This window comes from Geospiza fortis, unplaced genomic scaffold (assembly GCF_000277835.1).
Source record: "Geospiza fortis unplaced genomic scaffold, GeoFor_1.0 scaffold88, whole genome shotgun sequence".
Lineage (NCBI taxonomy): Eukaryota > Metazoa > Chordata > Aves > Passeriformes > Thraupidae > Geospiza > Geospiza fortis.
Genome location: NW_005054434.1, coordinates 160,297 through 177,358, shown reverse-complemented (window position 1 = coordinate 177,358; position 17,062 = coordinate 160,297). Strand labels below are relative to the sequence as shown.

The 17,062-nt window shown below is 49.1% G+C and overlaps 1 protein-coding gene across 1 annotated transcript in view; it reads left to right on the top strand.

Annotated features, from left to right (window-relative positions):
• Positions 1-350: 350 nt before the first annotated feature.
• GALNT14 (polypeptide N-acetylgalactosaminyltransferase 14) overlaps positions 351-17,062 on the top strand; it is a 75,399-nt gene continuing 58,687 nt past the window's right edge. Inside the window, exons 1-2 of the mRNA XM_031061937.1 lie at positions 351-405; positions 15,569-15,758. Coding sequence (XP_030917797.1) covers positions 351-405; positions 15,569-15,758 — 245 coding nt within the window. The remainder of the gene's footprint in view (positions 406-15,568; positions 15,759-17,062) is intronic.

Sequence of the window (17,062 nt, the reverse complement as noted above, 5' to 3'; positions counted from 1 at the left end):
GAGCTGGATTTTTAAAATTTAATTTAATTTTATTCTTTTATGCTTGAATTGGACTGTGCCCAAAGAGCTGGCACATACACCTGCAGCTCTGGGATAGCCCAGCATCTGGGCTAACAGCTAATAGCATATTCCCAGTGGGTTTACATCCCATGGGGAATTTCAGGGTCTCTGTGGGCCAAGCAGTCCCTGTTCCACACTTCAGCTGTCCCATCAGGACATGGAGAAAGGATGGGGAGGCCTGGGGGAGGCTGTGCTGTGCTCTGGGGCCACAGAGCAGGACACCCTGCACCCAGGTCACTGCTCAGTGCTTCCCTTCCTCGCTGGGAAGCCTGGGAATGTGGCCTAGAAGCATGGCAAAAGCTCACTTTGCTTCACCCAGTCTGATGGTGAAAAGCAGCTCCCTAGGTAAGGCTGTAATGAAAGTTATGCTCAAAGCAGGGCTAAAATCCCGTTTCTTTTGCCCTTTAATTATTTAATTTATTTTCTATATTTGACGTGCTTGCTCTTCGTGAGTCAACTGAATTTTCATGTTGTTTCTTTTTTTTCTCAAATATTTATCTGTGTTGGCGGAGGGAACATTTTAAAATTAGTTTCTCAGAACTTGCCCTAGATGCCCTAGTGTCTCTTCTGGCTGCTTCTGCTATGGAGTGGTTACTTACATGCTCCACATTTCCCACATTTTCCTTGCTGCTTCCAGCGAAGATAAAATGTTAAATCAAAACACAACGAAGAATTTTAATTTTATTCCTCATCTTCGCCACTTGGGAAATAAAAGGCTGGTGGGCTTAGCCTGGTGCTGGCAGCTGAGCCCTGCTCCAGTAGTGCTGGCTGCCCATTCCTGTTTGGCATTGCAGAAGCTGGGCAGAAGTGAGGGATAAGCCACAGTGAGCCTGCTGGAGCTCAGCTGTGACATGTGAAATAGCAGAGCCCCTGCCAAATGCCCTGTGGAGGGGAAAACCATCTTGTCCTGCTGTACCAGGATCCTGGTGCCTTTTAGCAGCCTACATTCATATTTTAGAATGAGGAGGCTTTTGCTGCTTTTCTTTTTGTAGTCACATTTAAGTAGGGAGGCAGAGGACAGGACTGTTGAACAGCCTTTCCTGGGTAACTTGTGAGGACAAGCAGGGTGCTGCCATGTGAATTGACAGCAAATCCTGCCTGCTTTTGCTCCCTGCCATCTTGGAGAGCTGGAAATGGTGCAGGGGGGGACACAAGGTGATGGCTTCTCTGCAAGAAATAGCCTCAGGATGCTCAGTCTGGGATGGAGGACAGGGGTTGTGCTGGAGGTCTGTAAAGTCATTAATGGCAGACAAGTGGTGGATAGGAAATAGCTCCCATCTCTTCCTGGACAAAATCTGGGATTGTCAAAGAAAGCTGGAAGGGGCAGGTTCAGTGTGCTGGGACACAAGCTGCTTGTGGAGCCCCCTACAACTGGATTTTCTAGGTGCTGAAAGTCTGGCTGTGTTCAGCAGTGGCTGGACAAGATGCATGGGGAAAAGGTCTGGACAAGTGTTAAATGAGATCTTCTTTTTGCCCTGCTTCTCTGAACGCCACCTTCCTCAGCTCAGCAGTTTTAGAGCTGGGTGGTCCAGCTGGATCCTGCTGAGCCCCTGTCAGTGCAGGCAGCTGGGCAGATGTGTCTGTGCCTATCTAGGACAGGGAGGAGGCTGCATCCCTGCTGGGGCTGCTCTGCATCTTGCTCAGGAGTTTAAAGCAGCGCTTCCCAGGGCCAGAGCACAGCACAGACCATTAGTCTTGCTGAGTACAGCTATGATTGTGCTTAGCACTGCCTTCCTATCTCTCCTGGCTGAACCATAGAGCACTTTGCTATGATTAATTCAGCATGAAGCTCTTAAGTGAGCATTATTGCCCCGTGTTAAAGCAGACATAAAGGTTGCTGGCAGAGCAGGAGCAGAAACTCTCTGCCATACAGATGTTCACCAGCCTGGCTGTCTGCAGCCACCAGTAGGTCCCACTGGCCTTCTTTTGTCCCAGCCCTTTTTAGGTCCATTTTGTTGCCCTTGAGATATTGTTCGCTTTGCTGCAAAAAAAAAAAAAAAAAGGGAGGGGGGTGAATTCAGATGCTGAGCTGTACCCAGTAGTTTGGGATTAAAACTCTCTTTGACTGCATAGATGAAAAGTCTTGGCTTGTGTAACCAGTTATTTCTGGTGCATCTCTCCAGGCATCTGCCTTGATGTGGGCAGCAGCAGCAGCAGCATATGCTGCTGGCTGCACAGGGACCAGTGCTGTCACCATCTGTGTGCAGGCTTGCTGGGGCAGCGGCAAGCATTGCTGCTGGGGCTCTGTGCCCCTGCCTTTCCTTCCCAGGGCTGTGCATGAGCCAGGGGCAGGTCATCCAGCTCAGAGCTGGGAGCCTGTGGTGCTGTGTCCAGAGCTCTTCACATCTCGTGAGAGTTTTTCCTTCTTCGGGCTCTAGCGAGGGTATGAAGATTATGAAAGCTCTCAGCTGGAGCTTTGTGCTCTGAAGGTGCTGTTACAACAGTAAATCAAGTATAAAAGCAGTCAAGTGGGGTTTTTACAGCCATCAGGACCAGTGTTGGTTGAGATGTCATGCACAGCTGATGGGACCTCTGCACTGGCTGCTGTGGTTTTGGGCAAGATCATGGAATAGCATGTCTGCTGCTTGGCGCATCTTCTCTATCCCACATGCTCTTCCCTGAGGTGGTGTGGCTTTAGCTTGCTCCAGCATGCCTCTCAAAGCCTGAGTGTACCTCCAGGCATCTTCTCCCTTATGTTTGAAGACACACTGTGACTGGTGCCAAGGGTTGGGGTAGTGAGGGGAGATAGAGACAGGCCTGGAGCTGGAAGAGAAGAGCTGCTGGAGTGTGTGGGAGAGGGTAAGGATGGAAAAAGGTCTATGAGAAAAAACAAGCCCAATGGATGCCTAACATTAAGAGAAGCAGCATGACCAACTTGGGACTTGCCTTGTGCTTTCAGGACCATCCAGACAACAGAAGGTTGTGTTTCATCTCTGGTTACACAGGCCCAGCAGGAGTGGTGTGAGACACTTCCCTCCAGCAGCGTGAACCTCCTTTGCAGTTTCTACTGCCTTGGTTTCCACCAGGAAGCTCAGCTAAGGAGGCATGGCTCCTCAGCAGGGAGATTCCCTTCCCATGTAGCTGTGGCCCATCAGGCACTGTGTATCTGAACCTGCATGCATTAACCAGGTCTCAGCCATATCCCTCCTTTCCTTGCCTGCCTGGCCAGAGTTTGCCAGCATCTTGTTTCCCTCTGGCTGGAAAGACTGGCTCCTCATTTCCTTGCAGCTACTGCCAGCAGCAAACACGACCTGATTTGTATTATCCCGTGTCTGATCCCACCTAATCCTTAATGCAGCTCTGCAGGCAAGGGCAGCGTGTTGCTGCTGGAGCAAGAGGGATCAAAGGCATGTGGGCTGGGATGTGGCCCAGGTGGGTGATGGGACTGCCTAAGTGTGGGTCTAGCCTCTGCACTCCACTCCTTGTGTCACACAGGGGACTTTCCTCCCTTCCCATAGCTTTCTGAGGGCAGGGAGCTTTGCCTTCAGCAGATAGTGCACAGCTGCTGGAGGAGCTGATGTGTCCACCCAGCATGAGATGCTCCCCATGGAGGAGAGCGTGGGGCTGTTCCAGAGCTGACTCTTTGGGTTCAGAGGTCCTGGAGGTGTTGCCTGTCAGCTTGTTTCTGGTGGTTGGGTGGACAAGCCTTGTGTGGTGACACCTCTGTGCTGCCTAGGCACTAAGTGGGACATGTGTTGTCTTGCCACCCAGCTGTGCTGCAAGAAGCTGAACTGTGCCCACGACCATTGCCACTGCCCAAGCCTGATGATGCCAAAGCTTATTTCTGCCTGGATTTGAGCTTTGCTGCTGGCTTGTAGTGTGATTGCTCTGCTTGCCCACATGCATCTTGTGACAGAATGTCATCTATAGGACTGCTCTGGTGGCTGCATGGAAGGGGATGAGGTTTGAGACACTGAGATACATGGCAGGGCTTGCTGCCCCCACGGTGTGTGGAATTGTGGAGCTTAATGTGTGCATGCCATGAGCCATACTGCCTGGGTGGAGGAAATCAGACAAGGGGACAGGTCCAAGCCCAAGCAGGAGATGCTCACCAAGACTTCCATACTGTGTTTTCATGACTGAAGACTTCAAAAATGCTCTTTTGCTTATTGCAGTGAAACGTGTTTTTGTATGTGAGAGAATCAGTGCCAAATGCAGATTGGGTTTTTTTATGATAATAACAGCAAAGCTCAATGCTGGTTCCTGGTTTCCATCCAGATCCCCATGCTCTTGGGTGTTTTGAGTTTGCTGCATCAGGAGACTTAGCATGGGTTTGGTTTTTATGATGCCCGTGCTGCAGCTTCCGTGCCCAGACGTGGCTCTGCTCAGGGTTTTCCCATGCAAGCAGCAGGGCTGTGCTGCTGGAGGATGGCCAGAGCCTGGAGATCTGCCTGTCCCCTGCCTGGCCAGGCCACACCGGCCATGTCCTGCTTCTGTTTTTCCCCATCCCCAGCCAAGCCTGCATCAATCCCAGGCACAGCACTTGGGGCTCCCGCAGCGCCTGTGCTCACGGCTGGCCAGGACCCACAGTCCTTCCCCAGCAGGCTGGATTATTTTAAAGCTTGCCATCCCTTCCTAGGGTGCATTTCTCACTAGCCAGCACTGTTTTTTTAATTTCTATTACTGAGCTGAGATAGAGGAAGGCTGGGCTGACACATGTGCTCTAAATTATGCTGCTGTATCTCCGGTGCTGTCAGTCATGGTGTGCCCAGGCCGAGGATCTTGCAGACACTCCAGCAGCAGGTACCTGAGGATCAAAGGTTTAGATCCGTTCTTGCTGTCACAAATGTTTTATATCTAGTTTCTCCTTGAGGGGAGTTGAGGGGAGGATGGGCTGCTACATCTGAGGAGTACACACACCCTGGAGCATCGTTGCTGTGACCTGAGCTTCATCTCCCTGCACCTGTGTGTTGAGGACCAGCTCTGGGCTACAGAAACACCTTCCTCTGCAAAATATGTGTGTTAAGATGAGGACATGGGTCACCAGTGCTTTTTGACAGAGGGATGGTGTCTGACAGGCAGGCACTGGCAGGTCCTGAGCCTCAGCTGAGCCCTGAGAGTTTGCCCCACAGGTCAGTACCCCACAGCCTCTGCTGCCCCTGCATCCTTCTGCAGCATGTGTGTTAGGGCAGCTGTCATGTTTCCCAATGATGCTTTTAAATCTATTGGGGAAGTCGAGCTTTGTCCAGGAATTTCTGCACTGCTGCCACCACAGCTGCTTGATACGGTTTGGACTGGGCTGGGCTGCAGCACATCACTGCACAGTGGGCAGGAAGGCTCTCTGCAAGGGCTTGGGGCATTTTGGTTAGTCACCAGCAAGGGTTTTCCTCTGCTCTTCCCGCTCTGCTGGAGGTGAGAGGTGGGAAAAGGGGAAAAAAGCCCTTGTACTGGAGCTGCTCAGCACAGGCCGTGCTCCTGCCCAGTGAGAGCCCTGTGACTTAACTGTAGGAGCAGGGAAGCTGAGGAGTGCTGGAGGGAGTCCAGGGCTTTTCCACAACCAGAAATCAAGTGCAGAAGTGGGGAGTTTGGTCTGACAGCATTTCTTGTCCTTGCTGAGCTCCTTCCTTGGAGCAGGTTGTGCCTTGGTGCTGTCGTGGTACATGTCTGCTCCCCAAAGCAGTTAGCTGTCAGAGGGAGGGGGAAGGGTGACGCTGGTGGCTTCTTAAAGGCAGCTAAAGCCATGTATGTAACTGTCCTGTGTGTTTGCAATTACTGTATTTTTGTTTAATACCTATTTTATGATATATGTGGTTTTTAATAACCTTTCCCTCCCTTGGAGATGCTTCACATTCACTTGCTGCTGTTACCATCACTCCTGTTGCTGCCTGCCTTGGGAGGGTGGCTGCTCAGGGAAGGATACTAGCATTAGTTTCTAAAGCTGTGTAAAGATCCTCATGGAAGCAATTACCAGATGGATTACCCCTGGCTTTGCAGCTGTGAAAAGGCCATGTTGGGTTGAGGATGCTGACTATATTAACAGCACGATCCCTTCCTTCTTGGGAGGAGTGATTGGGATTAACCTCCTGATTTTTAAAGGGCTGGGTTCAAAGCAGGACATTCAGAGCAGGGATCTGCCTGGCTGGCTCCTTTATTCTTCCCTCCCTGTTCCCTTTCCCCTTTCCTTTCCCCTGATGTGCCCTGTCCCAGGCTGTCCTCTGGCACGTGGGAGCCGCAGCTCCATGGGGAAGGGGAAGACCTTCCCTGACCTCTGAGGTGCTCCAGCTCTGTGGTTTGGTAGGAGTTTTGGCTCTTATGCAGGAGGAGGAGCAAAGCTCAGCTGGAGACTGAGTACAGCTATGGGCTCCTAAGTGCTAAATCATCTGCTGCTCCTGCTGAAGCCTGGGAAGGCTGGTTCGACCTTCATGGCTGGGAAGCAGCTCATGTCTGTCCTGAAAGGCACAGAAGGAAAACAAAACACTGTCTGTCCATGTAGGAGCTCCCTTTTGCTACTTTATTTACCCACCATCGCTCTGAGTTCTTTTCAATATATTTGACCTCTTGTGATGCTGGGAATGTGCTGAACCTGGCTGGTGTGGGGGCGCACACGGGATGTTGCCTTAATTTCTTTCCCAGTGAGTGCCCTTTGTAATTGGTGATGACCTTTGGGGAGCAGCTCTTTCACTCACCCACACTCTGGCCATGCAGCCAGCAGAGGATGGCACTGAGTGGGGGCAGTGGGCTGGGGAGGGGCTGCCTGTGGGGCACCAATCAATGTGGTACCATGGCCCCAAAGATGCTCTTTGGCATCTCCTGGCACCCTGGTGAGCCCAGAGAGGGTTGCTGAGGGGATCCCATTTGGCGGGGGGCAAAGGCATTTTTGGGAATTAGCAGGTGGAGAACAATGAGAGGGCCCAAGGGTGCTGTGGGCATCCCACTGCCGATGGGAGTGGCAGTGGGAGTACTGGTGGGGGGCTGCTCCCATCAGCTCTCCGAGGACTTGGCTTGGGAATTGACCCTCAACTCATTGTGAGGGTGCTGCCAGTCTAGATGTTTTCCACTTATTTTGGGTTTTTAAAACCTGAAATCTTAAAAAATGAAAATCTCAGTGAAAGCAGAGACTCTTAAAACGTATTTTATCTGGTTTGCCCTCCAGAACTACCATTTGTAAACCCGTTAGAGGGGTTCACAGGTGCCAGTGGACTTGGACTGGCATTGCTCATCCTTTTCTTGGGGCTGTGGGGACACCCAGAAGACCATTTTTAGATGGAAACTTGGGGAGACTGATGCAGCCCAAGCACAAGCAGCTGAACTGAGAAGGCCTGCAGCATCCCAGGAGAGCTGTGGGCAGGCGTAGGAGGAAATGACCAAAAATCCTCTCCATCCTTCTGCTCGACTCTCAGTACAGACAGAGCTGGGTCTTCTCTTTTGTCCAGTCAGCAGCTTGGTTTGTGCTGACCTCCTAAATATTCAGCTCATTATACACTCTAACGTATAAATAAAACAGAAGCAGGCAGCAATATTCTCCAGGAGGATATAATCGGCTTCCTTTCCTTTTTAATTACACAGGATTTGTCTCCATGTGTCAGGCTATCCTATGGGCTAATTTATAATTCTAAAGAGTTAAGATCTGTGTTCTTTATGTAGTGAGACTCTTATGAACACACCTGATTTTGGGGGTCCAAGATGAAGGAGCATCTTTCTAGGTAGAAAATGCAAGAATTCTGTTGCTGGATGTTGTTTTTAGAGGTCAGTGGCCTGGATCCTGCGTTCCCTTCCATTGTCACAGAGTGGTATGAGGTTCTTCACTATGCTGGAGATGGTGAGGGTCACCATGGGAATTCCTGGGGTCTCTCTGGGGTGTGTGATGCTGGCTGCTAGCATGCTTTGTCCCTCTCTAGAGGCAGGATGGTGGCCTGGTGCTAGAGCCAGCAGGTAGGAGCATTGTCCACATATGGAGCTCTGGCTCTGGCTGCCTGTGGGAGATGTGGATATATTTTAACCTGGCACCACTGCCAGTGCAGCAGTTGCTTGCTGATAAGTGTGGTGTGAACTCTGAGCTGACTTGTTTTCTCGTAAGGGAAGCCCTTGAAACAAAATTTGGCTTTTCATCAAAGCAATGAATCTGTCATCTTTGCCTCTGTGTAGCTCGGAGTCCCCTGCTCCTGATTTGCAAATAAATTCCCCATTTTGGTGGCTGCCCTGGCCATCCATTTTAAAATTAAAGCTTTGGTGCCCTTATGGGGAAAAGCATCAGTAATTCTCCAGTGACTTTTCACGCTGTTATATTTGGCTGGAGACTTCAACAGATTTAAACCTCTGGAGGGTGTTTCAGACCATGTATATTGTTTACCACAGATACAGGCAAGAAGATAAACAAATTGCTGGTTCTATCTGTGATTGCCTTAATGGTGGCCCAGATTCCTTAGCCCTGGGTCAGCTGCTTGCACTGACTCAGTGGCCAACAACCTGAGCTGATGTCTGAGTGTAGGGATGACAGGAGGAAGGTGCTGAAGAGCCTTCTCCAAGGTCTTGAGAGGGATGTTTCCATCCAGGCTGAAGTTGCAGCTGTACTTTGTGAGGGTCAAGTTTTCTTCCAGTTCTTGAAGGTCACATCTTCTTCCTTGGCCCCTTTCCAGCCTTTGTCACTCCTGTTGCCTGATACAGCAGGTGCCTTGGTTGTGTAAATGTGTGTGTGCACCACAGGAGAGATCCAGGCTCTGCCCACACAGGAGGTGGTGAGCAGCAAGGGCAGAAAAGGTGGGGACAGTGTGCTCTTGGCCTCAGGGCCAAGTGAGAAAGTGGGACACTGAAAGGTCCTCAAGGGCTCGTGCTCCCTGCTGAGCCAGCAGAGGAGGAGGAGGAGATGCTCCACCCTTTGAAGATGGAGCAGAATGCCTGTGGATGTGCACGAGCAGGAAAGGGTCAGTGGCAATGAGAAGCTTGATGGTGAATGTTCAAAGCTTCTCCAGGGACCCCAGCTGGAAGGCAGGCTTTGCTGGAGAAGTGCTTTGCTTTAATTAGGTATCTGTATTAATATTTTATTTGATTTTTCTTTTGTTTTGATTTTTATTCTCCCAAGGTGGTCAGAACAGGCTCAGATCGGAAGCGTTTCCAATTTGAGAGTTTTTCTGAGACAAAAAAAAAAAATCACCTCCAAGCAGGGGGAGGTGCTGGTCCTCTTTGGAGGAGGGTGGGATCCTGGATCTGCTGTGTGTCCCCATGGGGTCGCAGAGGAGCTGCCACCAAGGTGCTCATCCATGTTGTGCCCAGGTACCAGTGCAGGAGGAAGAGGAGTTTCACAGCCCTCAAATAAATGAAGTGGAGCTAAAATCTCCATGGGTCAGAAAAGTAATTAGGGCAGATCGTGGTCGGGGCCCAGAGCTGCCTCCATTCCCAGTATGTGGTTTGTGTCAGCACAAAGCAGGGCCACTGAGCCAGTGAAGCACTTAAGCAGGTACTTACCTTCAAGCATTGAGACGGGGGTTTCTCTTGGTTCTCACAAATGCCTGGAGTCACTTAAGTTTGTATTTAAGTGCTTGATTGGCTCAGAGATTGTGCAATTTGGGGAAGGAGGGTAAGAGGAAAGAGGTGACTTCCAGGGTTGGTGTGAATTTGGTGCTGAACGGTACCTGATGGGCTGGAGGATGTAATGCAGGATGAGTACAAAGCCTGTTTTCCAAAGACCCAGAGCCTGCTTTTGGCACCACCATATCCTCTTTGGATGGGACAGAGACTGGCTGTGGTGCTGCCTGTCTCCCCCTTGTATCCTGAGGCTGAGGCCATTGGGATGGACAGCACTGCTCACTCAGGGCTAAGCTGAGGCACTGGGCTCTGGGGCTGAGAAAACTACACCAAAACTTGGCTGAAGGATCTTGTACCTCACTGCTCCATCTGGGTTATTCAAGGATGAGGACAAAGGCAGTCTGACACTGTCCCACTTCTTTTCCCTCTTATGCTGCTGACCCTCTTAAGTGCATGTGCTGGCACCGGGGGACGAGGAGGGATGAGCCCTATCCTGTTTGAAGTATTATAATCCTTTCAGATGGCATTAGCTCCTGGGCCAGCAGCAGCTCTATAATTGAACCTCCTGTTTGCAGGGGCCCTGTGCTTCAGTGAGACTTCTAAATCTCATTTGTATAATGCCTGGTTGCAGTCCCTGCTGAAAGATTGCCCTCTGCCTCCGGTGCCCCCGAGCCTGCTGAGCACAAGGATGTCCTCGCTGGCAGAGCAGTGACAGAGCGTGACTGGGCAGCAGCAGAGTGCTGCATGGCATCTGAGTTTCCAGAGCTTTCACCTGTTTATTAGACCTTGTGATAGGCTGATGCAATTTTTAATTTCCCCCCCCCACCTCCTGTTTTTTAATGCCTGAGTCCCAGGGTATGGGCTCAGTGGCAAGTGCTCAGTCAGGTATTTCGTAGGGATGAGATTTTCCAGGGAAAGCTGGGTTTGAGGGGAATCGAGGTAGAGGCACATTTGGCTGCTACCGGACTCCTTTGGGGTCATCTTTACACCTGCACAAGAAAAACCCTTTTTGTGGCCAGATGGTTTCCCTGGAAAACCCTGTCAGCTCTGCCAGCCCCCTGGGCTGGCTTGGGTTTGCTGTCTCCTGAAATGCCATGTGTGGCATTCACATTCTCTGAAAAAATGCCTCTCCTGGGAAGCTGAAAGGCAGAGAGAGGAAAAGAAAAGAGAACAGAAAATAGAAAAGAAAAACAATTCTTATCTCATTTGCTTCTCCTTTGTTGGGGTCATGTGGAATGTGTTTGGAGATTGTTTACCCACAGGTGATTGTTTCACTGGATTCTGGTGTGAGTTGTTTTCACTCATTGGCCAATTGGGGCCAAGCTGTGTTGGGACTCTGGAAAGAGTCATGAGTTTTCATTATTATCTTTTTAGCATTCAGTAAGTATCTTTTCTGTATTCTTTAGTATAGTATAGTATTCTTTAATATAGTATTAGAAAATAATAAATTAGCCTTCTGATAAGATGGAGTCAGATGCATCATTCTCTCCCCTCGTTGGTGGCCCTGCATTTACAATAAGCATGCTCATGGCACTGGTCTGATTCACTCTGGACTGAAGGCAGAACTCAGCAGGCCCAAAAGGAAAACAGTTTTTATTTTAGTAAAGGCTTAAGTCCTCTATGTTAAAACAGTGCCACAAAAGAGGAAAGTGAGTCAAAATCTCCCTTTGGCTCGTGCTGCCCACTCCTTGTCTTGCTGGGCAGCTGGAGGCTGGCCCTGGGGACCGGTGTGACCTGCCCATCCCTGTCCCTGCTGGCTCCTCTTGGGAGGCTTTTCCCCTGACATGCCCTTGCAGTGCTGGGCTGCCTCTGGGTGGCCAAAGTGCTGCCACAGCTGCCCTTTCCCTGCCGGTGTGCAGCCTGGCCTGGCCTCCCGTGCGCTGCCGGAGACGCCACGGCCCCGCAGCAGCAGCAGCCACCGCTGCTTGTTCCTCCTTCCCGCTCCAGCAATCCCTGCTGTACTGTAATCACACAATTATTATGCCGTTAAAATGTCATATTCGCAGAAATCCACATAAACAAGGCATTAGCAGTTGCCAGGAAATTGTAGTTTTACTGCTAATGACCCATTTTCCCCCTGCAGCACCACTTGGTTTTTTTTTCTTAAATATTATTTTTTCCCTTCTTTGTTTCTTTGGTATTTTTTTTTGTTTTGTTTTGTTTGAGCTGTGATTTAAGAGGCAGATGACGAATTACATCTTTGCACTGAGTGGCTTTGAATCTTTAATGTACAGTTACAGTGAAAAGCTGCCTCTGTGCCTGCTCTGGGCTGTGTGCCCTTAGCCAACGAGGGTGATGGGTGGTTTTGGAGGAGGTGCCTTTAGTGGGTCATTTTTTGGGGGGTGCTTTAGTGAAATGGCAGACAAAGCTCTTGGTGACCCCCTGCTCTTGGCTGGGTGCTGGTGTGAGATGGAAGCTTCTCCCCACAATAAGTTTTGTCAGTGTCTTTTTGTGGGTGTCCCTGTCCTTGACCACCCCTGGGGGACTCCCCAGTGTGGTGTTGGAAGAGGCAACACTTGTTTGCCAAGAGCAGATAGTCCCTCCTTGGATTTATTTTTCTTCTCTTTCCTTCTCATTGAGTCTCTCAAACTCTTTTAAGCATTGACTGTGTTTCCTATAATTAATACCAGTCATTAAACTGCAGTGTTGAAAGAGAAATTACCTAATTCCAAGGAAAAAAAAATGAAAATTTATTACTAGTACGTGAGAGAAAATGAATAGGAAACTTGGAGAGATGAGCCCTGTAGAAGATAAATAGAAAGGCAAGTGGAGTATTGACTTGATCCTTTTCTAGTGCAGGGTAATTTGGCCTCTAAAGTGAGTTAGATCATAATAAATTAAATTTAGATTTCTGCACATCAGTTAAATAACTCCCAAGACAGAATTCTGGTGTGAGGAAGAGGTGATTATACATTGTGGAAATATTATAATGAAGACCTTATCTGGTAACCTGTAACCAATGTGCTGTCCCTGGGTAAGCAAAGGAGATTTCTCCTGGTGCTTTAACTCTCATTCCCTGTCTCAGATCAGGTGCAGGTGAGAAACAGGTGAGTCCCTGTGTGCAGGTTGGTGAGGTCTCCTGCCTCCTGCTGTTTGCACAGCTGGGAGCTTTTCATGCTTTCCTCTCCTGCTTTGAGCAGCTGTGTTTTGCAGAGGTCAGTGTGCACCTGTGTCTGTCTGAGCTGAGCATTCTGCTCCAATTTCAGTTACCCTTTTAGGGAGGCTTGGGATGGAAAGAACACCCAGAAGATTTGGGCAGGTGATGCAGACCAAAAGCAAATGACCAACCCCCTGTATCTACCTCTGGCTGAAAAAGTGAACCCAATCCCTGGTCTTGTTTTGTGGCCAGATAGGGATTAAAATAAGTGTTTAATCTCTGGCATCTAGTTACTGTAGATCTCAGGTGTGTATTTAGTTATCCAATATTTATTATCCATCCCACTGATAGCTTTCCTCAGCTCAAAAAGAAGAACCTGGGTGAATCAAGGTGGGCTGGTGTCTTTCAGGTGGAGATTGCACAGGAGTATTAATTAGTCTCTGCAGAGTGAATGAGGAATGCAACCTGGAATGCAAGATATATCCTGAGCAGGATGAGAGGTGAATACTGTGGGGTAAAGCTCTGGTATTTGTCCATTTCCTGCTGGGACCCCAGCCCTGGTAACAGCACGTTAGTGGAGTTAGATGGAAAATGCCATCCCAGACCCTGGAGGACCCTGCCATGTGCCAAACCCTGCTTCTGCTGCCTGACCAGGGCATTGCTGCACTTGTAGCAGGTGCAGAAGCTCCAGTTTTCTTGAGGGAATCCACCAGCCCTCCCACCTGAGCCATCAGTCAGATTCTTGCCCAGCTGTACCCTTCTAGCTGACCCAAGGCTATTGGGTGTAACTGACATCACAAAAACCAAAACAACACACACACAGACCTTACAGCCGTAAGTGCTGTGCGGCCACTTTCGAAAGCCATTTCTCTTCTTATTAAGTTTGATAAAACCAACTTTTTATTTTTCTTCACAGCATTAAAATTTAGGGACTGCAGCTCCGGTGGTTGTTTCAGCGGCGCCAGGCCTCCTGGGGTCATCGTGAAATCTTATAAACATCAGGCTGTCGCTGGCTCCGCCATGCAATCACCTCACTCTTCCCTGATCTTTTACTGCCGTGCTAAATCATGTTTTGCAAGATGCCTGAGAAAAAACCCAAAATAAACAGCATTTATCAGCCTGTGCACGTCAGCCCTCCCGAAAGTCCGCGGCTGGGTTATGTGCGTCCTCCTCGTAAAACTCCTGCAGGGACTTTACTGGTTTCATAACTTTCTCCCAGCCTTGCATAACTTTATTCCAGTCCTGAATAACTTCCTCTCAGTATGGCTGGTGACTCAGGGGTTTCTTCTGATCTCCTCACACTGGGGAAGGTGCTGGAGGAGGTCCTGAGAAGGCCATGGGGTCACACCAGGGGAGGATGAATACAACCCTGTATCTGGAAACCCTTGCATCCCTGGAGTTTGTTGGCTCTTGGGAGTGCTCATGTCACTGTAACACAGAGCAAAGTGGGGCATCCTGTGGCTGGAGGTGCCTGGCTTGCTCCTGTGGTGGTTTACTTGCAGGAGCCAGTGCTCCCTCCTCCTTTTCCTGTGACTACAAAAAATGCACTGCCAGATGGGAGTAAAATCAATTATGGGATAAAAATCGCCCTTTTCAAAAGCTTCAATTTGTGCTATTAGCAGGCAAAATCGGCTTTGAGACGGTGTGAACTGAGGAGGGGGGGAAAAAAGAAAAGCAGAAGAAAAGATCAATTATTGGATAAGATCACAATTTTCTTTAGGGCTGAGATGTGTGTAAATGTTTGCATCTCTCAGTGTTACAGGTAGGCTGAGATCAAAGAGGTTGTGCTGCTGTAGCGATGAGATCTTATCGGCTCTGTTTTGTGCTGCCTCAGACACCGCCAAAGGATGCTTAAACCCCCGACAGCTTCTGCTGCTCAGGGATGCTTCCACCCCGACAGCACCGAGCCACCAAGAAATGCTTAAACCCCCCAAGGTTGTTGAAGCTGCTGGGTAACCCCAAAATGCAGCTCTTCCATCCTTCTGGAGCTGGGGGGAAGTGCTTCCCTGCTCTTCTCCCTGTGGTAGAGCTGAAGTCCTCGTTGGGAGATGTGCAGTGGCAAAGATGGACTGAAATTGAGTTGGGAGCATGATGCCCCCCTTCTTCCAGGGTCCTGTTGTTGGAGCTGGGGCTAGGATGTGGTTGTGGAAATGTGGGATTACTCCTTTCCTACCTGAAAGGTTACGGGGGCAATGGGTCATGTGTTGTAAAATAACTTTTTTTTTTGCCTGCAGAGAAATTAAAACCCTTACAAAATGTTTGTGCTGCTTGAGAGAGGTATCCACCAGAGACCTGAATTTGGGTTCAGATTAGTCCTTTTCATTCAAATTGGCAGGCTCTCTTTGACATCTTGTTTCAGGAAGTAAGGACAAAAAATAAACCCTGAAGACTTCATGGGACTCTATAGGAGTATGCCTCTTGTTGACAGAGTGATAAAACTATCTTTTGTCCCCTCAAAAAGGAAAGAAGCCCAGAAGGGTTCACTTGATTAGGTGAAAAAACCACCTCATAGGCCTGGGGGACTTCACCTCAAACTTAAGGATAGCTAATTAGACAGAAGCCAAAAAGTCCCACCTTTAGGGCAATTTACTAGAAAAAGAAGTGAACAAGAAACTAATCACTTTTGTAAGGTGTTTTACCAGGAGCAAGAACCTCTAGCACCTGGCTGAGTTTTTCTCTGTTTGTTATTTTGCCTTTTTGTTTCCAACACTGCAGCAGAAGCCGTCCTGCTGATTTTTATGCCTCCAAAAGTAGCTGAGCCACGTTGGGTGTGTCGTAGATCTCAGAGAGCTTATGAGACCTGGCTGGAAGAGGCTGCTATAACAGGACTCCTCGTTGGCTGCTCTTGCAGCGCTTGCCCGGGTTGCGGGGATGATGGAGCTCTGGGGGGGCTTGGGAGGAGCTCTGGAGCGGGCTCAGGCGTGCTCCGGTCTCTGCTGTGTCTAACAGGGCTGACTTTGTGCGCGCAGGAGTCGGAGGCGGACTGGGACGACCTGTGGGATCAGTTTGAAGAGCGGAGGTACCTGAGCGCCCGGAGGTGGAAGGGCGGCGAGGACCCGTACCGGCTGCATGCCTTTAACCAGCGGGAGAGCGAGAGGATCCCCAGTGACCGAGCTGTCCGCGACACCCGCCACCACAGGTTCTGCCTCTCCCCCTGCCTCCTCCTCCTCCTCTTCCTCACCAAACTTCGCGGCGTGGGGGCTGTGAAAAACGCCAGTCACTTGTTTTTAAAGTTTTAAAAGTTTAATAGTAGTAAAATGGTTATAAAAAATAGTAATACAATTAGAGTAATAATAATTTGGACAAATTGAATCAGGACAATATGAGACAATAAATACAAAGAGTTATGGACGTCCGGGTACCTTTTTCAGGGCAGCACAAGCCTGAAAAAGGACCCACGTTAACAGAGGATTAACCCTTAAAAGAAACAGCCTGTTGCATATTCATACACCTCATACATGATGCATAAATTTCATTTAAATACAGGATTCTGTCTGGTCAGTGTCAGCTTTTTCCTCCGAATCCTGACAGCGCCTTCCAGGCAGGAAGAAGTTGTTTTCTTCTGCTAAGAGGGCAATAAATTCTTTTTCTCTGAAAGATTTAGGTGTCCTGTGGCTGCTATCTCACTGCCACTCCTTTCTTTGAAAAAAGTATCCTACATAGCATAGTTTCTATTTTAACATTTTTTATAACCTAAAACTATATTTAACACCTTAAGAGAATTAATACAGCATTACTTTCTAACAACACATATAATATTCACTTTAATATTTGCAGAAATCCAAACATAAAATACATGCATTTTTCACAGGGGCCTAGTCCCATTTTCCTCCAGGGATGTGGTTTCGGGTGCTCTTGGGATTGGGTCTGCCTGGGTTGTATTTCTGGGATTGAGTGTTTCCCTTTGCTTGATTTCTTGGCATGTCTGGAAGTCTTAAACCTGTTAATTGAAACTGTACAAAATTTTCCGGGACCATAGGGAAAGGAAAGGCCTTTATTTTCCCTTCCAAAAAGTAATGGGTTTGCAAGAGCAAGTCTCACTGATGGACGAAGTCTTCACGGGTGCTGAGAACTCCTGCTCTGCAGATGCAGTGAGGTGATGCAAGGGGGATAAAATAACTGCTGAGCGCTGATATTGCTCTGCAGAGAGAGGAGTGGGGAATAAGGGGTAATTGCTGAGTGAGGAGGAGAGAAGGCTAAGAATTTGTTGGGTTACTAGCTGCTCCAGTGCCACTGAGGTCAGAAATATCCTCTGGTGCCCAAAGGAGCTCTTGGGAAAGGCAGGGAGCATTGCAGCAACAGTTGCCTTGTAGATGGAGCTGCACTCCCCTGTCAGTGTGAGAAGGGTGGGCTGGGAGTTTTGGTACACCCCTGTTTGCTGAAGTCTCAGCTGTAGTCTCCCTCTGGTTGTCTTTTCCAATCTCACTGGGGAAGAGCTTTCCT